The 24,662-nt window shown below is 40.8% G+C and overlaps 1 protein-coding gene across 1 annotated transcript in view; it reads right to left on the bottom strand.

The window, feature by feature from the left end:
* lrp2a (low density lipoprotein receptor-related protein 2a) overlaps positions 1-24,662 on the bottom strand; it is a 147,922-nt gene that overhangs the window by 63,296 nt on the left and 59,964 nt on the right. The window contains exons 20-32 of the mRNA XM_073845133.1: positions 23,192-23,329; positions 22,780-23,061; positions 19,912-20,151; positions 19,593-19,712; positions 19,240-19,356; positions 17,020-17,400; positions 14,186-14,200; positions 12,771-13,019; positions 3,534-3,745; positions 3,263-3,447; positions 2,951-3,179; positions 729-906; positions 38-185 (exon numbers count right to left, since the gene is read on the bottom strand). Coding sequence (XP_073701234.1) covers positions 38-185; positions 729-906; positions 2,951-3,179; positions 3,263-3,447; positions 3,534-3,745; positions 12,771-13,019; positions 14,186-14,200; positions 17,020-17,400; positions 19,240-19,356; positions 19,593-19,712; positions 19,912-20,151; positions 22,780-23,061; positions 23,192-23,329 — 2,494 coding nt within the window. The remainder of the gene's footprint in view (positions 1-37; positions 186-728; positions 907-2,950; positions 3,180-3,262; positions 3,448-3,533; positions 3,746-12,770; positions 13,020-14,185; positions 14,201-17,019; positions 17,401-19,239; positions 19,357-19,592; positions 19,713-19,911; positions 20,152-22,779; positions 23,062-23,191; positions 23,330-24,662) is intronic.

Below are 24,662 nucleotides of genomic sequence, written 5' to 3'. Positions count from 1 at the left end.
CACAACCTTGGTGTTTCTAGCATCAAGCTCTACTAACTTGGATCTCATACCTCTAGCACATGTGAACTGGTCAGCGGCAAGAGTCCATCCAGAAGGACAGGCACAGGAGTAAAATCTGGGACCGATCGCTGACAGGAGGCAGATATGAGTGCAGGGGTTCGAACGGGGGTCACACGGATTATAACCTGCAGGAACAACACATCAAAACAATATGTACTTTAAAGTAAACTTCTAATTTGACATTATTAAAAAAAGTGCATATTTTAAAAGTGTGTTACAAAACAGTCATCAAGTGGCCTCTTCATTTATTAATATGTGACCCTGGACCACAAAACCAATCATAAGTAGTGTGGATATATTTGTAGCAATAGCCAAAAATAAATTGCATGGGACAAAATTTTTTTTTTATGCCAAAAATCATTAGGATATTAAGAAAAGATCATGTTCGAAAAAAAAATTCTACTGTAAATATATAAAAACTTAATTTTTGATTAACAATATGCATTGCTAAGGACTTGATTTTAAGATTTTTGGCACCTTCAGATTCCAAATTTTCATGCAATTGTATCTTATATAGTTGACCAATCTCAAAAAATGACCATTACGACTGGTTTTGTGGTCCAGGGTCACATATAATCTGCAAAAGTACAGTTTTTAAAAAATATAATTTTGTCAGCAGGGTTGTTGAATAATTGCAGCTTATTTGGTTTTTGTGAACAGCGTTGTACCTGCAGGCTGTCTGGCAGCATGAAGTGCCACCAGACCCATGGGCTGGGGCAGATTGTACAGCATCACCGTCTGGTTCTGTCCGTGCCACTTGTTGGCCCGGATCACGCGGTTGACATATCTGTCGGTCCAATAGACAAAATCCTCAAAAATGGTAATTGCGTGGGGATGTTGCAGTACCTTTTCATCGAGAAACAAGAGGTGTTTTATTTATTCACACAGTAAATATATAAAAAAAAGCATTCATAAGTCTTTAAGACACTGAGGGTTGAAACACTTAATGCAACTATGCAAATACAGATACATTGCATTACAAACTAGTTTATTTTGCATGCATTTATGCCATTTAATACACCATTTAAATGCATCGCAAGGACATAAAGGAAAAATGCAAGACTTTGCAAATGTGATGCTCTGTTTTGTGACCAAAAATGGCATCTAATGTAGATCAACTAGAAATTCAGAGAAACAGTTCTAGTTGTGCTTTTGTTGATTTTTAAGCTTTTCATAAAATTGAAATTCATTTAACATACATGCTCAATTGTGCATCGGCATTCACATACTTGCGACTACATTTCAGGTTTAATATTCAAACATTGTCTCAACTGTAAATCACTGCTGGGTTCAAATCAAGTTTGTCTTGTTTTCAGCAAAAATGTGATTCTTTTTAATGAGAAGTCTTGAACTTTTTGCTGAAAACAAACAAAAAATGGAAGAAAAAAAAAACAAATGGGCTAAGAAAATAAACTTGTTTTCTCTTAGAATTAAGTTTAAATTTTTCTCACCTCACCTATTAGCAGATATTTATGCTCGTTTCTGCCATTGAATAAAACATTTAACTTTTTATTTTTTTAATTTTAGAATTGTAAGATATAAATATATTTTTGTTGCAATTTCTATATCTTGCATTTAGGACTTTATTTCTCTGAATTGCAACTTTATATGACACACTTCTGACTTTACAGTATATCTAGCAACTGTGGAAAAAGTCCAAATTGTAAGATGTAAACTCTAGGGCTGCCTTTGAATTAATCGACTATCGATTTTTAACATTGGTTGACTATTGCATGTTTATTAATAAACAATATAAATCATAATAATGAGCCTTTAATTGCCTACATAGCCTAATATGCGTTCAAGCGCACACAAAAAAAGCTTGCCACAGCACACATATATTACAGTTATGAATGCATCAGGGAAAAACAGCAAGGAGACTGCATTAACATTTTAATAATTTGTTGATGAACCAGTGTACTCTTTGTTTTCGGCTTAAGAGTTGAAGTCAGTGACACTGACTCATCATCTCTGCAGTAGTGATTATGCCTGTATGCATGTTTCATATGGATTACATCATCCGACAATATTTGTTTACTATTCAAATTGGTTCATTTAAAAGTAGACATTTCTATAGGTCTCTATAGATATATTTTTCATATCTGTAAGGAAAGTATACACAGAGTTTCGAAGTTTCATGCTCAAGTTCACAGAGACTGAGATGGCAGAAAGCGCATTGTGTTTCCTTTAATTATTTTACAAAATTGCAATGTTTTGCTGTTATTGTGAGTGCACACAAATAAACGTAGAGTCTTTACAGATTCAAAGGATGTACTACACTTATCTATATGACCATAAATGACGGAGTATTTTAAGAGCAAGTGAACGCACCATTGCTATTACATATATTTCAGATGAAGAGCCATATTTGAGGTTGATGCATGATAAGCGTTTGGGTGTCCTGCCCGATCAACTGTATTACCACATAGACCAGCCATTAACGATCTGTCCGTTACAGACCGCATGACTTCGCCACTTCCTGTGGATTTTTTTTTTTCAGCGACTAAACGACTAATGCAATTTTGGTCGACCAAACCTCTTCTCGTCGGTTAATGGTTAGTCGACTATTAGGGGACAGCCCTAGTAAACTCACAATAGTGAGGAAATAAGGTCAGAATTGTGAAATAAAAAGTTTTTCGCAATTATTTTTTTAAAATTTTTAATTCAGTGGTGGAAACAGGCTTCCATAGATATTTGTTTTTGTTTTCAGCAAAAACTCACTTACTTTTAATAAATTATTCAGAAAAAAAGACGCATTATCTTACGTCACTTTGCATTTTTAAGTACATATTTCTTGATTTAACAAAGTTCATACTGAAAAACAAGACAAGGCTACAGTATCACCTGTGTTACATTCATAAACATAAATGAGTGCGTAAAAAGGTCTCACCAAATCGCTGGCCAACACTTGTTTCCGGTTCTTTCCGTCGTAATCACAGTAGTCGATGAAGTCCAGGTAAGCATCGGCAAAGTAAAGCAGGTTGTTGGGGTAGTCAATAGTTAAGCCATTAGGCCAATAAAGCTTGTTGCTGATGATTGTAGTCCTTAGTTTCCCATCCATGCTGGCTCTCTCAATACGAGGATTTCTACCCCAGTCTGTCCAAAACATCAGGTGTGTGCTGAAATATATAAAGAAATGGATTTCATTTTCAACCTCTGGTCATTTAAATTCATTTACATGTTAATTGGTCACTGGTCTTACTTGTTTCTAGGGTCCACTACTAGACCTCTGGGATTGGTCACGTTTTCACTAATCAGCACTGTTCTGTGAGACCCATCTAGTTTTGCCACCTCCACGGTCTCTAAAATATAATCCGTCCAGTATAGGTTTCTGCCAACCCAGTCGACGGCGAGACTCTCTGTGACAGTCACTCCGCTGTCAAAGATCTGCCACGGGACAGAAATTATATTTTAAGGTTAAATGAGGGTCATGTTGACTGTAAGGGTGTCAAAATGGCGTTTGTTTCACTCACCACGGTGCGGTCAGTTCCATTTTTGTGAGCGCTCCATATTCTGTCCTGGGTGGTGTCAGACCAGTAAATACGATCCGTAACCGAGTCGAAATCTACGGCTACGATGTTGCGTCCGTCTCGCACTAGAGAGCGAATAACGTTTGGCTGTGCGAGGATGTCGTCTGATACAATCTGATTTCGGCTGGCCACTAAGAGCAAGGCCTCTCGAGATCCTGTCAGATTGAGAAAAAATACAGAATAATGTAAAATATTATTATTTAAAATAAGATTTTACATTTGAATATATTTGAAAACGTAATTTATTCTTGTGATGAAAAGCGTCTCGGGTTACGTATGTAACCTTAGTTCCCTGAGGGAACGAGACGCCGCGTCTAGAAACGCTATGGGGAACGCCATTGGCGGGCCGCACTCTGAATCATGTCTACAACCAATGAAATGACGGGAGTGACGTCACAGGCGCGGTGACGTCATCGACCAGGAAGTATAAAGCACGTGCGTTTGAAGCCCGCGGCAGCTCTAAGGAATGAAGCGAGCGCCGCAGGGGCGGGAATTATGGTCCGAGACGCGGCGTCTCGTTCCCTCAGGGAACTAAGGTTACATACGTAACCCGAGACGTTCCCTTCCGGGAACTCGAGCCGCGTCTAGAAACGCTATGGGGAACGAGACTACCAACGCCCCCATAATTTCCAGGACCCTGCGCTGTGTCTGCTTGACCAGGGTGGAAAGAAAAGGAGCCCTTGTCTAGCATTCCGCGGACAAGAAGGCCCTGTGGACCTCGGCCCTCGGGCACACGAGGAAAGGTAGTCTTCCTCTGTCTGGTCGCCAGCCAGAGCGAGAGGTACTCCGCGGCCCTCAGGCACACGCAGAGTCTTAGTCCTTTGTCTGGGAGATAGCCAGAACAAGAGGGACTGCAATAACCACTGTCTATGTGGACAGAAGGAAAGTGGTCCTCGGTCCTCGGACCCACGAGGACGGTGTACTCGACCTCAAGAGTACTCCTCGGCCCTCAGGCTCGCGAGGAGTCTTAGTCCTTTGTCTGGGGTTCCGCCAGAGCAAGAGGGACTCAAGAGCTCGGCCTGGTACTCTGCCAGGACGCGAGGGAATAAGCCTTTGTCTAGCCTTGTGCGGACAAGAGGGCACTGCAGTCCCCGGCCCTCAGGCACACGGGGAGGACAGTATGGGCCTCTGCTTGGTAGCCAGCCGGTGCAGGAGGCACTCCTCGGCCCTCGGGCAGACGAGGAGTCTTAGTCCTTGGTCTGGGAAAGGCCAGAACCAGAGGGACCGAAGTACACTCGGTCTGGTGGACTTCCAGAACGCGAGGAAGATAAACCATTGTCTAGTGTTCCACGGACAAGAGGGTGATATGATCCTCGGCCCTCGGGCTCACGAGGATGGAGTTCTCGACCTTTGCCTGTTTACATTAATAGGTGCAGAGGGAGAGACGGACCTCAGCCAGGTGGTCCACCTCTGTCTGGTCGCCAGCCAGAACGAGAGGTACTCCTCGGCCCTCGGGCTCACGAGGAGAGGTAGTCCTTTGTCTGGGGTTCTGCCAGAGCAAGAGGGACTCAAGAGCTCGGCCTGGTACTGCTCCAGGACGCGAGAGAATAAGCCTTTGTCTAGCTTTGTGCGGACAAGAGGGCACTGCAGTCCCCGGCCCTCAGGCACACGGGGAGGACAGTATGGGCCTCTACCTGGTAGCCATCCAGTGCAAGAGGCACTCCTCGGCCCTTAGGCAGACGAGGAGTCTTAGTCCTTGGTCTGGGAAAGGCCAGAATCAGAGGGACCGAATTACGCTCGGTCTGGTAATCTTGCCAGCACGCGAGGGAAATGGACCATTGTCTAGCATTCCGCGGACAAGAGGGTTGTAAGATCCTCGGCCCTCGGGCACACGAGGATAAAGCAGACCTTCCACTGGGCTTACGTAATCAATGCAAGGGGCACTCCTCGGCCCTCGGGCACGCGAGGAGTCTTAGTCCGTTGTCTGGGGAGGCCAGAACAAGAGGGACCGAGCCATACTTTGTCTTAGCCTTGCCAGGTCGTAAGCCGTAGAGAGAGGTACTCCTCGGCCCTCAGGCACTCGAGGAGTCTTAGTCCTTTGCCTGGGGTTACGTCAGAGCAAGAGGGACTGAATGAACTTTGGCCTGGTGAGCCTACCAGGGCTTGAGAGGGAGAACCTTTGTCTAGCTTTCTACGGACAAGAGGTGAAGTGATCCCCGGCCCTCAGGCCCACGGGGAGTAATAGTCCTTTGTCTGGAATTCGCCAGCCCAAGAGGGACTGAGTGAGCTCGGCCTGGAAACCATCGCAGGACACGAGAGAATTGTCTTTTGTCTAGTCTTCCACGGACAAAAGGCTTCAAAGATCCGAAAAACGCTCCTCGGCCCTCAGGCACACGAGGAGGATGTGGCGAGTAGCGACTTCTCTTCTTTTAACTAAAAGAATGCGCCTAGAGAAGTCTCCTCCTGGCTAGGGAGATGGCTGATCTTAGTGGCTTTTCTCTAAGTTGAGTCTAAGACGAAGGAGCCTGGAGCGGCTCTGAGGTCGATTTCATAAAACCTGACGAAGGTCAGGGGCGAGGACCAACCCGCAGCATTGCAGATGTCCTGGATGGGGACACCTGCCGTCAGAGCTTTCGAGGCTGAGAGGCCTCGAGTGGAGTGAGCCTTGATTCCGATCGGTGATGGGAGACCAGAGGACTCATAAGCAGTAGATATAGCATCAATGATCCATCTACTAATAGTAGGCTTAGCAGCCGGGAGGCCCTTCTTTGGAGGGCCATAACAGACGAACAGCTGTTCTGATTTGCGCCACAGGGCAGCTCTGTGGACGTATGCATCTAATGCTCTGACTGGGCACATGCAATTGAACTTCCTGTGATCCGGCTCCAGGAAAGGAGGAGGATAGAACGCTTGTAGCGTGATAGGCTGTGGTGCTAGGGACGGGACCTTCGGTACGTACCCGACTCTGGGGTAAAGAAAAGCTTTGGCCATCCCAGGGGCAAAGTCTAAGTGAGAAGGGGCCACTGAAAGGGCCTGAAGGTCCCCTACTCTCTTTAGAGAGGTGAGAGCTAACAAGAGCGCTGTCTTAATGGTAAGCATGCGATCTGTGATCTCCTCTATGGGCTCAAATGGAGGCTTGCATAGAGCTTCTAGCACGACAGCTAGGTCCCACGTGGGAACCCTGGGTTTCACTCGAGGCCTCAACCTGAGTGCACCACGGAGGAAACGAATGACCAAGGGGTCTCTGCCCACTGAGAGGCCACCGTGAGGGGCGTGGAAGGCAGATATAGCCGCCACGTACACCTTCAGAGTGGAGTGAGCTAGCCCTGCGGAGAGGCGAGTTTGTAGGAACTCCAGAACTGTACCGATCGGGCAGTTAACTGGGTCACAGCTGTGTTCGTAGCACCATCTAACAAACAGGTTCCACTTAAGGCCATAAAGTTTCCTCGTAGAGGGAGCTCTGGATTGAAGAAGGGTCTCAACAACCTCGGTTGAGAGACCAGCTTCTATGAGTTGCGCCCCCTCAGGGGCCACACCCATAACTTCCACCTCTCTGGGTGGGGGTGGCAAACTGCGCCCCCAGCCTGAGACAGGAGGTCCCTCCTGACGGGAATCTCCCATGGAGAGCCGTCGAGGAGGGAGACTAGGTCTGAGAACCATACTCGGGCCGGCCAGTACGGGGCTACTAGCAACAGCCGTACTCGGAACCGGCGTACTCTTTCCAGAACTCCCGGGAGCAGAGCGATCGGGGGAAAGGCGTACAGACGAAGCCTCGGCCACGTCTGTACCATAGCGTCCAGTCCAAGAGGAGCTGGAGGAACTAGAGAGAACCAGAGGGGACATTGCGATGTCTCTCGAGTCGCGAAGAGGTCCACCTGAGCCTGGCCAAATTTTCTCCAAATCTGTTTCACTACTACTGGGTGAAGCATCCATTCCCCGGGCCTCGGCCCCTGCCTCGACAGGACGTCTGCTCCCACATTCAGATGTCCAGGAATGTGGACTGCTCTCAGGGAGAGAAGCTTTCCTTGAGACCACAGGAGGATCCGGTACGCCAGCTTGAACAAGGGGCGTGAGCGGATCCCTCCTTGATGGTTTATATAATAAACTACCGCAGTGCTGTCTGTGCGGACCAGTACGTGGCGGTTTCTTAGGTCTGGAAGGAAATACTTCAGGGCCTGGAACACAGCTAGCATCTCGAGGCAATTTATGTGCCATGAGAGATGGTGAGGGCTCCACAGGCCTTGGGCTGAGCGGCCACTCATGACCGCTCCCCATCCAGTGAGGGATGCGTCTGTCGCTAGCGTGGCACGGCGACAAGGGGCTCCCAGAACTGGACCCTGAGAGAGGAACCAGGGTTTCTTCCACATGGCCAAGGCACGTAGGCAGCGCCGCGTGACCTTGATCTTGCGAAACGGGTTTCCCCTCGGGGAGAACCCCCTGGTTTTGAGCCACCACTGTAGTGGTCTCATGTGCAGCAGTCCAAAAGGTATCACGTTGGATGCGGCTGCCATAAGACCTAACAGTACTTGGAACTGTTTGACAGTGAGTGACTGGCCTAGCTTGACCGCATTTACTGCAGTAAGGATCGACTCGATCCGAGCAGGTGACATTCGTGCCTGCATCGTGGTCGAATCCCACACCACGCCTAAGTAAGTGGTCCTCTGTAGTGGAGAAAGTACACTTTTCTTGGCGTTGGGTCTCAAACCTAGATCTTTCATATGAGCGAGAACGACACCTCGATGTTGAACCGCTAACTGCTCTGAGCTGGCTAGGATGAGCCAGTCGTCTATGTAGTTGAGTATGCGGATGCCCTGGAGTCGCAGAGGAGCCAGCGCAGCATCCACACATTTCGTGAAAGTGCGGGGAGAGAGAGCTAGGCCGAAAGGAAGTACCCTGTACTGGTAAGCTTTGCCCCTGAAAGCGAACCTGAGGAACTTCCTGTGTTGAGGAAGGATGGAGACGTGAAAATATGCGTCTTTTAGATCTATCGTGACAAACCAGTCCTCGGACCTGATTTGTGACACTACATGCTTGATAGTGAGCATTCTGAACTTCAGTTTCTTTACTGAGCGGTTCAGCTGCCTGAGATCTAATATGGGCCGAAGCCCTCCATCCTTCTTGGGAACGATGAAGTACCGGCTGTAGAACCCGGATTCTCTGTGTTGAGGAGGGACCACCTCGATGGCCTCCTTCCTCAAGAGAGTTACTACTTCTTGTTCCATTACCAGACCCTGCTCGGGGCTCACCAGAGTTGGAAATACCCCGCTGAAAGGTGGCGGCTTGGCGCCAAACTGAATGCAGTACCCTTTCTCTACAGTGCGCAGGACCCATGTGGAGACGTTCGGCAGTAGTTTCCACGCTGCCAGAAAATCTACTAAGGGAACCAGCCTCTCGAGACTGGCTTCTGGATTTGTTTGAGGGGCTAGTTCGGGGACCTGTAACAGCGTACTGGCAGGAGACTCCTGAACTAGCTTCTTTGAAGACCCCCGTAGGGGTTGCGAACTTCCTAGGGCCACTACGTTTCCGGGTGGAACAGCTAGAAAATGGTGTTCGCGGGAGATTGCCGCGCCCTGATTTTTTAACACTGGCAGAGTTAGCTGACAAATCTCCTGAGGGCCCCGAGGGGGCTCGGTGACCACAAACTGTGGCGCCGAATAAACCCCCTCGAGAGGGGCTGCCCTCAATGACCCTGGTGCCTGACCGTCAGGGCCGTTTGGCCGAGGACCTCTTTGACTGGAGGACGACCCTCAGGTCGGGCCTCTTCTTAGAGGCCCCCGGCCTAGAGCGTTGCCGACCCCGTCCTCTAGGACGAACCGGAGGAGCGCGGGCGGCAACGCTCTGTTTCTGTGCCTCTCTGTGTGAGGAGCTCGTTGACGGCTGAGGCTGCTCCCGTCCAGCAGCCTCAGAGGAGTAAACGCGGCGAGGGAGGTACGTCCTGAACGCCGCTGCCTGCTTCCTGGCCTCCTGGTGCCTGGCGACAACTGTGTCCACCGAGGCACCGAAGAGGCCGGAGCTTGGCTCTATGGGGGCGTCCAGGAGTGTTGCCCTGTCCTTATCTTTTAGTGCGGACAGGGACAACCAGAGATGCCTCTCCGCGGCCACCAGGGCTGCCATAGACCGACCCACTGCACGGGCGGTCTCCTTGGTGGCGCGGAGGGCGAGGTCTGCTGTGCGCCGCATCTCTGAGATGTTAACCTCCTCGCCGTCGTTAAACTCCTTCAGCAGGTCAGCCTGGTAAGCCTGAAGGATGGCCATGGTGTGCAAACATGAACCAGCCTGACCTGCTGCCGTATATGCCTTGCCCACCATGATGGATGTGGATTTTAATGGCTTGGTGGGCAAGGACGGAGCCTTCAGGGACGATGCCGAACCGGGTGCCAGATAGCCCGCGAGCGTCTGTTCTACCCGTGGCATCGCCCTGTAACCGTACTCCTCCGTACCCCCCACGTTAGCATAACTCTCAGTGGGGTTATAGAGGCGGAAGGAGTACGGCTTCCCCCAGGATCTTGAGATCTCTTTGTGCAGATCTGGGAAGAATGGAAGGCTCCGTTTGGGAGGTGCTGACCTTGTCCGCAGGAAGCGATCATCTAACTTGCTTCCCTGCGGCTCATGATGTTGCTCTGCGGGCCATGAGATGTTTAGTTTGGCTACCGCATGGGTCAGCACCTCCACGAGCTCCTCGTACTGAGGCGAACGGGATGGCTGTGGTGTGTCCTCCAGGCTTTCCATATCAACCTCCTCGGAGGAAGATATGTGGAGCTCTGGGATCTCTTCTTGGAGGGAAGAGGCCGCAGTGCGGGCTTCCTCATCCAATAGGAGATCGCTCGCGCCGCTGAGTGAGGGAGGAGATAGGGGGTCACCCGTCTCCAAACCCTCCAGCAGATCGAGCTGCGAGCCCCACGAGTGGCGCAACCGCTCCGCCTCGGCGGCAGCGGGGCCAGACCCGCGAGGCACGCTGGTGAAAGCCCCCTCCTCGAAGAGGGCTTTCCGGGAACGGAGCACCCGCAGCGGCAGGCGTTCACACTGCGGACAGTCAGCCTTTTCGAGGGCTGACTGTGCGTGCTCCGGTCCCAAACACACCACACATAGACTGTGTGTATCCCCACCAACAATAAAGCGTTGGCAGGGAGGAACACACGGTCTATGTCTTCTAACAGCCACCAAACTTTTCTTTTGTTCTTTTAAAGGTTGTTTTGAAGCCATTTCACTCAAAAGAAATGCGTGCAAACTGGCACAATAAACAGCAAAATGGCAGACAGACAGACACAGAGCGCTCTCGCTGAATGACAAAAGCTGCCGCGGGCTTCAAACGCACGTGCTTTATACTTCCTGGTCGATGACGTCACCGCGCCTGTGACGTCACTCCCGTCATTTCATTGGTTGTAGACATGATTCAGAGTGCGGCCCGCCAATGGCGTTCCCCATAGCGTTTCTAGACGCGGCTCGAGTTCCCGGAAGGGAACTGATTTTTAGTTCCAAAAATCTTTGGTGCCCAAATAAAAAAAAAAGTTTAAAAGAAGGGTTTATTTAAAAGAGATTGTTCTGTAACATTTTTATTCAATTTAACATGTAAAAAAATCTTAAAAAAGAAAATCTTACTGACCCCAAACTTTTGAAACTTAGTTTAAATACTTAAAATATAAAATTATTTATTTAAAAAAATACATATTTTAAAGTTTTTTTATAGAAACAACAAAAATGTATGCATTTACTGATAAAATGCATAAAAAGTCTTTTGTTTTCATTTGGATTAACCATTTTTGTGACCAAACAGCCATTTTCGCCAATAAATTCTAAATGTTTAATGCAAAGGTTACTATAGTTAACTAAAACCTTAAAAAAAAATTTTATAAAATAAAAAAACTTTATTATTATTATTATTATTTTTACAAATATTTTTTTCCCAGACAAACATTTCTCTTTTAACTATTTTGATGCATTCAAATATTTTTCATTGTATTTCTGTCAGTCACATAACAAAATGTTTAATGCAAGGGTTACTGTAAACTAAAATCATAAAAAACACTTTTGTTACTTGCAAAATGTAACTGAACTAAAATAAAATATTAAAAAAAAATATTAAAAAATAAAGTGTTTTATAAATTAATTTATAAAGCTAGTTGCCATGAGAATACTAACTTTTTTCATTTTTAAAAAAATTTTTTTCCTAGACAAACATTTCTCTTTTTGTAACTACTTCAATAAAGCTAAATATTTTGTGACAATGATTTAATTAATAGTCTTTCTGTCATTACATAACATTAATTTATTTTTAAAAAATCGTATTTAATTTTTTTCTAATAAATATTAGAAAAGTGCACAATTTATATTTGTATAAAACATAATCCTTTTGATCAAAACTCTTTCTCAATCATGAGAAACATTAAAATCAACAATAAAATATTTCAAATAACATTTTGCTATGTCTTTCAAATATTGTTAATATTAATTCGTTTTTTTTTTGCAAATATCAGAATAATGTAAAGTCATCAAACTATAAAATAACACAAATTAAAGTAATACAATTATGAATTGACCAAAATATCAAACGACACACTTGCTGATGCATTTCAATCACTATCCAGTCAAATCCATCCAATCTATTAACAATTAAAATAAAATAAAAATTATAAAAAAAAATAAAGACAATTTTTTGCACATTTTATGTTTGCATTCAAAACTCCAATTCTAATCATTCACAATGATGAGAAGCATAATTCAGTCAAGTGTCTCTAACTTTTGACTGGCAGGCAGTGTTTGTGCTTCATATTTGGATCACAATATGTAATTATAATTTAAAAAGTACACCGTTATCTCAAAATATATCAAATAACCTCGACAGGACTAGAAATGAATCCAAACACGTATCAGCCCTCACTTATAAAACTATGCAAGCCATATCTGACATGGCCAAACAGAAGGATAAAAGCAACATTGAGAAAGAAGACGAGGTATATCGGATGACAGCATTTTTCAGCAGGTTATCTCGAGGGAATGGGCTCTTGTCAGCGGCAGAGCTCATAAACAACCCTTTGTTTGGTGATTACCACCTAATTACCCCCATAAGAAAGTTTGTGACTGACATATATGTTATTTGTCTTATCGGTGGTAATCCGAGAGGCTACACCAGACCCAGCTGAGCAGGTCCAGTTGGCCTCCGGAGTCCGATCGTGGCTCCACTCCACTAATATCTGTCTTAGCACTGTCAGAGATCACAGAGCTCAGTGGAGACGCACAAACCTGAGGCCTTGCAGGTGCGTCCGTCTGCCTCTAGTGTGTATCCGTCCTGACAATGGCAGCGGAAGGAGCCTCTCTCGTTGAAGCAGTGCTGACTGCAGATGCCCAGAGGATGGCATTCGTCGATGTCCTCGCACGTCTTTGAGTCGTTACTCAGCTGGAAGCCCACAGGACACGTGCACTGGGCTCCAAAAGGACCCTGGATGCAGCCGTGAGTGCAGCCCGCATTGTTATCTGAACAGCTCTCTTGATCTAAGAGGAAGTAGAAAAGTTTAGATGAATGACAATGGGGAAAAAAAGCATGCATGAAGACATAAGGTGTTCTGGGAACATGCTGAGAGCAACCATTAAAGGAGATGCTTATTAGGTCTGGGCAATATCTGTTTATATATTTATATATTTACTCTTAAATTGCCTTAAAAAAGGTGTTTTGTTTTCATGGTTTCGGATGAACCATTTTTGCCCCCAAACAAACAGCGATGTAGGATGATTTTGAAGTTGGAGGAGAAAATGAGACTGGAGTTTTTCGACATATCCTAACTGTCATGAACCGGAATACACAATACAAGCAGAGCTAGACAAGAATACTTAAAAAGTAAATAAATACTAGATAAGATTCTTCTTCCTTGGCTTGGCTCATTTAAAGCCCTTTGAAGCTGCATTTAAACTGCATTTTGGAAGTTCAAACTTGTGGGAACCATAGAAGTCCAGTATTTGGACAGAAATCATGAAATGTTTTCCTCAAAAAAAAAAAAAATTCTTTACAACTGAAGAAAGAAAGACATGAACATCTCGTGCATTATATACAGTAGCTATATCCACTATTCACCACTTACTCTAAATTAGTGGTGTAGTGGTGCTTGGAGAAGTGGGTATACGCCCAAACGCTGAAAAGAATAACTTACTGACATCTGGACGTGATTCTCTGCAAACTCTGATGAAATCGGTTGGGTTTTTCTCTGTACAGCCATTTTAAACGTACTATTTGAATGCATTTGTTTACTTAATTCTTTGCCTGAAATGTTTACAGGGTTTAAAGATACCATTTTAAGATATTGTTTTCGTTATAATGTACTGATTCAAATTGGTAATCAATAATTAATTATTATTATACCAGTCTGCGTGCCTCCCCTGTTGCTTGATTTTCAAAATCATTGCAAATATATTGTGAATATTCGATATATTGCCCAGCCCTAATGTTTACTGTTGAAATCTAAGCTACTTTGGTGTTGTCTAAGCTACTTTTGGTGGCAACACATGTAATTTGTTTCAAAAACAGCACTACAAACTACATCTCTAAGTGTCTATAATGCTAAACACACAATTTAGATACTTGGTTAGTGAATACAGTCAGACAGATACTGGGATAGATTAGTGCTTCATGCAGAGGATTGTGGGTGATTAGGGATTTAGCCTACCTGGTAACGGCTCATCTGTGAGAAGGGAGAGCAGCATGGAGGGAAAATCACAGATCATTTCAATGTTAATTTCCAGATTAGCTAAACACATGCATGATTTGATGACACATAGGATTTATAACACAGACAACACACTGAAATACTCCATGTACTGGAATTTACTGACCACATGAATTGATTTTTAATAGTCAATATCAATAGAATTATTAAAGATTTCAATGTAAACTAATGCTCTGGATTCAATACAAGTTAAGCTTTAACAACAGCATTTGTAACATGAATGTGGGTAACAAAACTATGGAAATCTGTTTCTACCCCTGATTAAAAAAAATAAAAAAGGTAATTGTGACTTTTTTATATCACAATTCTGACTTTTTTCTTGCAATTGCGAGTTTACATCTCGCATTTCTGGCTTTTTTCTTCAGAACTGCGTGATACAAACTTGCAATTCTGACTTTTTCCTCAGAATTGTGAGATATAAAGTCGCAATTCTGAGAAATAGTCTGAATTCTGAGAAATAAAGTTGCAATTCTGAGAAATAAAGTCGCAATTCTGAGAAATATACTCAAGATTCTCAGAAATAGTCTGAATTCTGAGAAACTCAAAATTCTGAGAAATAATCTTGCAATTCTGAGAAATAGTCACAATTCTGAGAAATAAACTCACAATTCTGGGAAATAGTCGTAATTCTGATAAATAAACACCTCAGGTTTTGTATGAAACCCTAGTTCCTCGAGGGAACGAGACGCTGCGTCGCCTTCCACAATTTCGGCATCCCTGCAGCACTCCTGGTGGCAGAAGCTGCCGGCTGCATTCACCGCACGTGCTTTATAGCTTCCTGGTTCTTGACGTCACCCGCCCGCGCTTCTCTTTGGACTCATTTCACATGTATTCAGAGCATAGGAAACATAGAGGGTGTTCCCAAAGTGTTTCGGACGCAGCTCGACATTCCCGAAGGGGAACTTGCAATTCTGAGAAATAAACTTGCAATTCTGAGAAATAAAGTCATAATTCTGAGAAATAAACTCGAAATTCTGAGAAATAAACTCGCATTTCTGAGAAATAAAGTCGAAATTCTGAGAAATAAAGTTGCAATTGTGAGAAATAAATAAAGTCGCATTTCTGAGAAATAAACTTGCATTTCTGATAAATAAAGTCGTAATTCTGAGAAATAAACTTGCATTTCTGAGAAATAAACTCACAATTCTGGGAAATAGTCATAATTCTGATAAATAAACACGAAATTCTGAGAAATAAACTTGCAATTCTGAGAAATAAACTTGCAATTCTGAGAAATAAACTTGCAATTCTGGAAAATAGTCATAATTCTTGAAACTTGAAATTATGATAAATAAACTCGCAATTGTGAGAAATAAGTATAGTCGCATTTCTGAGAAATAAAGTAACAATTCTGAGAAATAAACTTGCATTTCTGAGAAATAAACTCACAATTCTGAGAAAATAAACTCGCATTTCTAAGAAATAAGCTCACAATTTTGAGAAATAGTCGCAATTTGAGAAATAAAGTCACAATTCGCAGATTGTATCCATCAATTCTGATGAATAAACTCACATTCATGAGAAATAAACTTGCAATTCTGAGAAATAAACTCGCAATTCTGAGAAATAAATTCGTAATTCTGAGAAACAAAGTCGAAATTCTGAGAAATAAATTCACAATTCTGAGAAATAAACTCACAATTCTCAGAAATAAAGTCCCAATTCTCCGAAATAAATTTGCAATTCTCAGAAATAAACTCGCATTTCTAAGAAATGAGCTCACAATTTAGAGAAATAGTCGCAATTTTGAGAAATAAAGTTGCAATTCGCAGATTGTATCCGTCAATTCTGAGGATTAAACTCACATTTATGAGAAATAAACTCGCAATTCTAAAAAATAAAGTTGCATTTCTAAGAAATAAGCTCTAAGATTCTGAGAAATAGTCGCAATTTTGAGAAATAATATTGTATCAGGCAATTCTGAAAAAAAAGCAGTTGCAATAATCTTGTTTTATTTTTTTAGCTGCTGGCCCCCATTAACTACCATAGTAAAGAATACTATGAAAGTTAATGGAGACCAAAATCTCTTTGGTTACCAAAATTCTTCAAAATATCTTCTTTTGTGTTTAACACAAAAAAGAAACTCATACAGGTCTGAAACAACTTCGAGGTGAGTAAATGATGACACACTGTTTATTTTTGAGTAAGCTATCCCTTTAAGAATTTCTGCCTATAAAGACCAAGATGTTCATTAATGAGCTAAAACTTAAAGGCTAAATATCAACTTCTAATTGCAACAAAAACTAGCCAATATCTTATATGCTATAATTTATACAGTTTATACACTTCCATTCAAACACCATTAAAAAAATAAATTAATAATTTCACTCAGCAAGGATGGATTAAATTGATCGAAAGTGACAGTAAAGACATTTTTAATGTTACCAATGATTTCTATGTCAAATAAATGATGTTCAGTTTACAAAAATATTAAGCAGCACTGCTTTTAACACTAAAAATAAATGTTTCATGAGCAGCAAATCAGCATATTAGAATGATTTCTGAAGGATCATGTGACACTGAAGACTGGAGTATCCTGCATCACAGGAAAAAATTAAATTTTAAAATATAGCCAAATAGAAAAAAGATATTTTAAATTGTAATAATATTTCGAAATATTGCTGTTTTTACTGCATTTTTGATCAAATCAATGCAGGCTTGGTGAGACTTATTTCAAAAGCATTAAATAACAATGCCAAACCAAACTTTTGAACAGTCTCGTATATGTCTTACATACTGCTGTGAATCTCAGTAAAACATATGGCATGACTTACTGCAGAGAGGGGATTCATCGGCGCCGTTGGGACAGTCTGGCGTGTTGTCGCACACCCTGCTGAGGTTAACACACACACTGTGTCCAGGGCACTGCCACTGCCAGCTGGGACAGCGAAACGGCGGCGTGGGACAGTCTCGTTCATCGCTGCCATCCCGACAGTCGTTATCACCGTCACATATCCAGCCACGAAAAACACAGTTCCCATTGTCGCAGCGGAACTGCGAGGTGGGGCATGTCCGCGGTGGGCACGCGTGATGTTCGTCTGAGCCATCTTCACAGTCTGGGTGCCCGTCACATTCCCAGTTTGAGGGAACACAACTGCCGTCTGACTGGCACTGAAACTCACTTTCGTGGTGACACATGCCGGGCGGCCTGGTGGCTGGAAGGGTCAGAGGTCATGGTAGCTTATCACCATGAACATTAATAATACAAGCTTCCTGAGGTTTATAATAAATGTTCAATATAATGTTTTTTAAGGATGAATCAAAACATGTCCAGGTCATTTAGCATCATTTTTAATAATGATTAAATTAAAACATATAAAATATAATTTTTTTGTACATTTTGTACAATGCACATTTAATAAGAACCATTCAGAATACTAGAAATTATAAATCTATAATAATACAAGTAGAAAATAGACAATCAAAATAATATAAAATTGCAAAAAATATATACATAAAAATATGATAATATTTTTTATAATGATTAAATGAAAACAAACAAAATGTATAATTTTTCTTTAAAATGAACGTCTTTTGTATCGTCTTTAGAATTTTGTAATCTATAATACTAAAATGATAAAAGACATCCAAGATAATCTTTAAAAAAAGTTTTTTGTAACATCTTTAGAAATGCTTTTTTTTGCCCTAAATTTAATTACTTTAATGCAAAACATTTCTTATTCTTAGTACTGTAGTATTAATAAATATAATCAGATTTAAAAACTTATTTTAAAATAATATATTTATGCAGTATTTGGGTAATTTATTAAAAGGGTAATTTATTTTTAAATCATTGCTACAGTACTTGTGTAAATTTAATAAGAATAACAATTCAGAATAATAGAATTGATAAATCTATAATGCTAAAATGACAAAAATATAATCATAAAAAATAATATCACATTGCAATATATATATATATTTTTTTTTCTTTTATTATTTTATGACATTTAAGCACATTTCACCCTAAATTGAATTACTTTAATGCAAAACATTTCTTATTCTCAGCACTGTAGTATAAATACATATAATTACATTTAAAATCTTATTTTAAAATAACATATTTATGCAGTATTTGTTGTATCACTTTTATTTTAAATAAAAAAATTATATATATATATATATATATATATATATATTTTTTTTTTTTTTTTTTTTTTTTTTTAATCATTGCTACAGTATGTGTGTTATTGGTTTATACAGTTACAAAACAATTATAACTGTTGTATATGTAAATTTAACTTAAATGTGTTAATGTAAATGTAATAAGAATAACCATTTAGCATACAGGAAATTATGATATGTATTTATTTATGATTCAATTAAAACATATAAAATATTATTTTTCTTTCAAATAAAAGTTTTTTGCAGCATCTGTAGAAATGTTTTTTTTTTCAAAATTATTTTCATGACAATTAAGCACATTTTGTAATACTTTCATTATTTAATACAAAACATTTCATATTGTCAGTACTGTAGTATAAATAAATATAATAAGATTTCAATCTTATTTTAAAATTATGTATTTATGCAGTATTTGTTGTATCACTTTTATTTTAAATGAAAATTTTATATCTTTTTTTAATCCTTGCTACAGTACTGGAATTGTACAGTAAAAAAAACAATTATAACAATGTAAATTGAATACATAAATAAATAATAACCATTCCGAATAATGGTAATTTTAAATATATAAATACAAAATTCTAAAAATATAATTATCAAAAATACATACAAAATAACGTCACATTGCAAAATAATAAATAAATAAATAATATAAAAATAATAAAAATAATTTTCTTAAAATATGCTACCTTTTATTCTTACATTTATATCATTTTTAGACTTTGACTATATACATCTTTAGATTGCAAGGTGAACAGTGACCTGGAAATGTTTTTGCGAGATTCAGCCGTTTATAAACTGTATATGCATTGCAAACAATGCATTACTGAAGATGATCAGAACTGAAAGTTTCATTCATTTATACTTACGACAACCAGATTCATCTGAACGGTCATTACAGTCAAACACCCCATCACATCGGTAGTATGAGTTCACACACTGATGGCCGTTTGCACACTTAAACTCATACGCTGTGCAGTTGTACACTGATGACCAAAAGAACAAGAACCACTCAGATCAAGAAAAACAAATCAATAACTAAAAATATGCCTGATCTGATTTGAACTTCAACTAGACATTTTATTATACCGTTTATACTGTGAATGATTCTAAGATCCACATTTTTAATACTGTATATGAACCAATTTTATATAAACAATATGTACAGTTAGGATGAAATGCAATAAGATAAAGTTTGGTTCTGCATGTAATGAACTCTTACCACAACCCTGTTCATCCGCTCCATCTGCACAATCTCTGTCTCCATCACACACGTAATTGGGGTCAATGCAACGGTGGTCCGGACACTGGAACTGACCAGGATAACAAGTGCCAGTCGAATCTAGAAAAAGAGAACAAGAAAAGTTCAATGCTCAGAGGTTGCTCTTTCAAAGTTCAAGCCTTAGGAATTCTAAGTTACATTTGAAAATTTGAATTTGAAAAATGAACAATTTAGAAAAATGTTGCCTTGGCAACCAGCTGAAAAAAAGAAGTTTTTTAAGGTTTTAGTTTTAGTTAACTATAATCTCCCTGCGTCTCACCGCAGTTGTTCTCATCGGATCCATCTCCACAGTCATTGTCGGTGTCACAGAGCCATGTGCGGGGGATGCAGTGGTGGTTGGCACAGCTGAATTGGTCGGCCTGGCAAGTGCCGGGGGTCTGGGTGGGACAGTCCCTCTCGTCACTGCCATCAAAACAGTCATTGTGTCCGTCACAGTGCCAGCTTCTGGGCACACAGTGCTGATTGGCACAGGTGAAGGCAATGGGCGAGCATGTGTTATCTGTGAGCCAGCAGAGTGGGGGGCAAAAAAATTAACACGTTTATTTACAATCTACATAAAAAAAGGGGATCTATTATGCAAAAATCACTTGGTGTTGAACACAGTTGTGTGGCCACCAGAGCTGGGTAAATCACTAACAAATTGTAATCTATAGTTAGTAACGTATTCCATTAGACATGTTAGGTAATTTAATCAGATTACTTTTTGATTACTTTTGACCTAATTCATTTTTCACATTAATTTAAATAGGATAATACTGTGTCATATTGATATAAAAGTATAAAGAGTAAGAAAATCTATTCCACTCGTTGTAATTAACAACATGATGTGCATTAAACATTATTTTACGTGAAGTTTTCCCAAACTGGTGTTTGTGAAGGAACTGCAGGGGATTTGGGAGTTTAAAGGAGTAGTTCAGTTTTATAACAAAAATGTACAGATAATGTACTCACCCCCTTGACATCCAAGATGTTCATGTCTTTCTTTCTTCAGTCGTAAGAAAATTATGTTTTTTGAGGAAAACATTTCAGGATTTCTCTCCATATAATGGACTTCTATGGTGCCCCCGAGTTTGAACTTCCAAAATGCAGTTTAAATGCAGCTTCAAAGAGCTTTAAATACTTTTATATACTTTTTAATCTCTACACAGAGCTAGACAAGACGAGCATTTGAGTTAAAAAGTATATAAATTGTAATTTTTTTTAGAAAATAACCGATCATTTTGCTAGATAAGACCCTTCTTTCCTCTGCTGTGATCATTTAGAGCCCTTTGAAGCTGCATTTTGGAAGTTCAAACTCCGGGGCACCATAGAAGTCCATTATATGGAGAGAAATCCTGAAATGTTTTCCACAAAAAACATAATTTTCTTACGACTGAAGAAAGAAAGACATGAACATCTTGGATGTCAAGGGGGTGAGTACATTATCTGTACATTTTTGTTATGAAAGTGAACTACTCCTTTAATGAAAAATTAATAATTAAATAATTCATAAAAATCCAACACCAGAGAACCGTGAACATGCAAATGTGATATTTAATTATTAAATATTTATTTTAAAATCTCAGAGGTACTTTCAAGTAAATATATTAGACAAAAAATGCGAATTTGTTCATTTTAATGTGTTTGAATGACAAAAGCCTTCCACAGAAATACATTGCTATAGAGTGATAATTAAAATAAAAATCAATGTGTTTATCAGTTGTTAAATAAATGTTGAAACACTTCTTAAACCTGATTTTTGTAAATCCAGTGGTCAAATACTGTCATCTCCTGACTAGTGACTGGTCTTGAAGCCTTTCTGAATGTATATAAGCCGTAGGTTATTTTAGAAAGGAAATTTAAAAGATGAAAATGAGGAATAAGTGATAATATTTATTGCTGTTATGTAAATAATATGTAATCTTCTAATCTGTAAAAAGTAACTGTAGTCTTATTAAGAGTATTTTAAAATGTAACTTAATCTAATTACAAGTATTTAATTTCTGGAATCTGATTACGTAATTATATAACCAGTACTCAGCTATGGTGGCCACAGTGTGTGGAAAAAAAAACAGTCTCTCTGAAAACTTGACTCTGGATTTCTCCCTATGTTGACGTCACCGTAGGGAGAAATCCCTGCCCGTTTGTGACAATCTCTGCCCTATTAGCACAGACACAGCCCTGAGTGAGAAGCAGCAGTCCACCATTACTGTTTTCTAGCTGTAGCTGCTGGAGATATACAATGTCAGTGCAAAAGAGGCATTATAAGTATTGTTTTAGAATGCACCAACAACATAGGAGTCCAAGGACACTGAAGGAAATGTCTCAGGAAAAAAATCTGTATATAAGTCTCTTATATGCTTAGGGATCAATACCAACGCTTTGTGTGCGAACGTCAGCTCCAGACGAAGTATCAGGCATTTGTTTTCCAAATTGCCTTTCTGAAAGAGCTTCTTGGCACTCTGTAATGCTAATGTTGCTAAAGCTACATGCTTTCACTGAAGCTGCCTTCACGTGCTACCAGAATGATCGTAAACAGGAATGTGGTAGTTAAAAATTGCCTAAGAAAGCAATGTGAAGTCGACCGCTTAGATTTGTCGAGCTCATAATCAAAAGTGGGACTTATAAAGGTAGTGATAGCACGTAATGGCACCATGGGACCAACTATGTTGTTATTTTTATTGTGCCGTGCTCCCGGTCGGAGTAATTCATAAACACGCATTTATTATGCACAGTACAATCAGATGATTGACTTTTAAACCAATTCTGGTTCAAACATATAAGGCTGAACACTGCTATTGAGATTTTCTGACATTTTCAGTGCGTAAGATTGTCCTATTTTGTTTTAGCTGGCTCTTGAAGCCCCGCCCTCTTTTGAAAAGGGGGCGGAGCACCAGCTCATTTGCTTTTAAAGGGAAAAACGGAAAAACACAAAAACGGTGCGTTTTGGCTCTTACTCTAAAAGTGGCAATTTTAACAAGCTACAAAAAAAATTATATGTCAGGTACTTTGATCTAAAGCTTCACATGCACACTCTGGGGACATCAGAGACTTATTTTGCATCTTGTGAAGATTAATTAGTATATATAGAATAACATAATTAGTAAAAAAAAATGTATTTGCATGAAATATAAATATAAAACATTACTATTAGCGCCACAGTTGGCCTCGTCGCTGTTGTCATGACAGTCATCGACGCCGTCACATTGGTAGCTCTGGGGGACACACTTCCCGTTAGTGCATGAGAAGGAGTTGGAGCCACACTGAAGAGTTGGCGGCTCATTGGATGGATCATCTACGCACGTCTGCTGATTTGCTTCCAGCTTCATTCCGTATGGACAGCCACACACTCGCTGGGAGTATGGCGCTGGGAAACAAAAATGACTGCAGTCTCCATTTGGGTTTGTTTGCCGGTTGCAGAAGTTAGACCCTGTTTGGGGTAAAAAGCAATGTGCACTGGTCATACTGCAACCGTATTTGACCCTAATACTTTTGTGGAGGCATTACATGCAATGCATAAAATGAGTAAAGTAAATGAATTAATGGAATGCGAGTCTTACCAATCTGCGAGTCAGCGTTGAAAGATTTAACATGCATGATGTGGCTAATCCCTCGACGAATGATCATCATCTCCCCTCCGTCTGTTTTACGGACCCTCACGATTCCACCCAGCCTCCAGTCGGTGAAGTACACATAACCTGAAGCAGCAAACTTCATTAATATAATCAAACAGGTCATCTCTAAGAAATACCAGTCCATGAACTCTGACTTCTGCCCTTTCATCTTTCAGCACCGAACAGATGAACTACACTGAAGTTTAAGGAGGCAGCGTAGTGACATTCATTTCACAGATACCAGACGTGACTATCCATCATTAAAGTAGAGGCCATCGAGAGGAACGTGTTAAGGACTACATTGGGATGATGACAGACATAGATGTACGGCAAAATTAAAATTTCTTCAGTCAGTGGGTTTAATTTAGACTGCTTTATAAAAGTCAGCCACATCAGCTAGATTGATAGATAGATAGATATATAGATATATCTATAACAATAGATAGAATGATCAAACGATAGATAGAATGATCTGCCAACAGAATGATATAACAACTGAACGATCAAATGATAGAATGGTAGATCGAATGATTAAACAACAGAACAAACGATCGAACAAAAGAACAACAGATAGAATGATCGAATGACAGAATGATAGATAGAATAATGGAACGACAAATGATAGATCGAATGGCAGAATGATAAATTGACAGGCAGCAAAGTGACCTTGATTTCACAGATACCAGACGAACAGTCATTTTGTCATTCGATTGAACAACAGACAGAATAAATGACAGATTGAATGACAGATCGAACGACAGATCACACGACTGAATGACAAGACAACAGATCGAATGGCAGACCGTACGACAGACAGAACGACAGATCAAACATCCGTTCGACAGATCAACAGATTGAACTACAGACAGAGCGACACACCAAACAACAGCCTGAATGGCATACCGAAAAGCAGATCGAACAACAGGCTGAACGACAAATCAAATGACAGACCAAACGACTAATCGAACGACAGACAAAATGACAGATCGAACAACAGAATGACAGATCAAACGACAGACAAATCAACAGGCCAAACAACAGATCAACCCAATGACAGACCGAACTACAGATCGAATGATCGATTGAATGACAGAACGACAGACTGAGCAACAGACTGAACGTCAGAACAACCGACCGAATGACAGATCGGCACATCGAATGACAGACCAAACTGAATGACATAACGACAGGCTGAGCAACAGACCGAATGACAGGCCGAACAACAGATAGAACGACAGATCGAATGACAAAACAACCGAACAACAGATAGAACGAAAGAATGACAGATCTAACGACAGAACAACCGAACGACAGATCGAATGACCAAACAACAGACAGAATGACAGACTGAATGACTGAACATCTGAGCAACAGATCGAATGATCGACAGAATGACAGACCGAATGACAGACTGAAC

The sequence above is a fragment of the Garra rufa genome, chromosome 8, assembly GCF_049309525.1.
Source record: "Garra rufa chromosome 8, GarRuf1.0, whole genome shotgun sequence".
Taxonomy (NCBI): domain Eukaryota; kingdom Metazoa; phylum Chordata; class Actinopteri; order Cypriniformes; family Cyprinidae; genus Garra; species Garra rufa.
The sequence above is the reverse complement of the archived record's forward strand: the minus strand, read 5'-3'. Positions and strand labels throughout refer to the sequence as shown.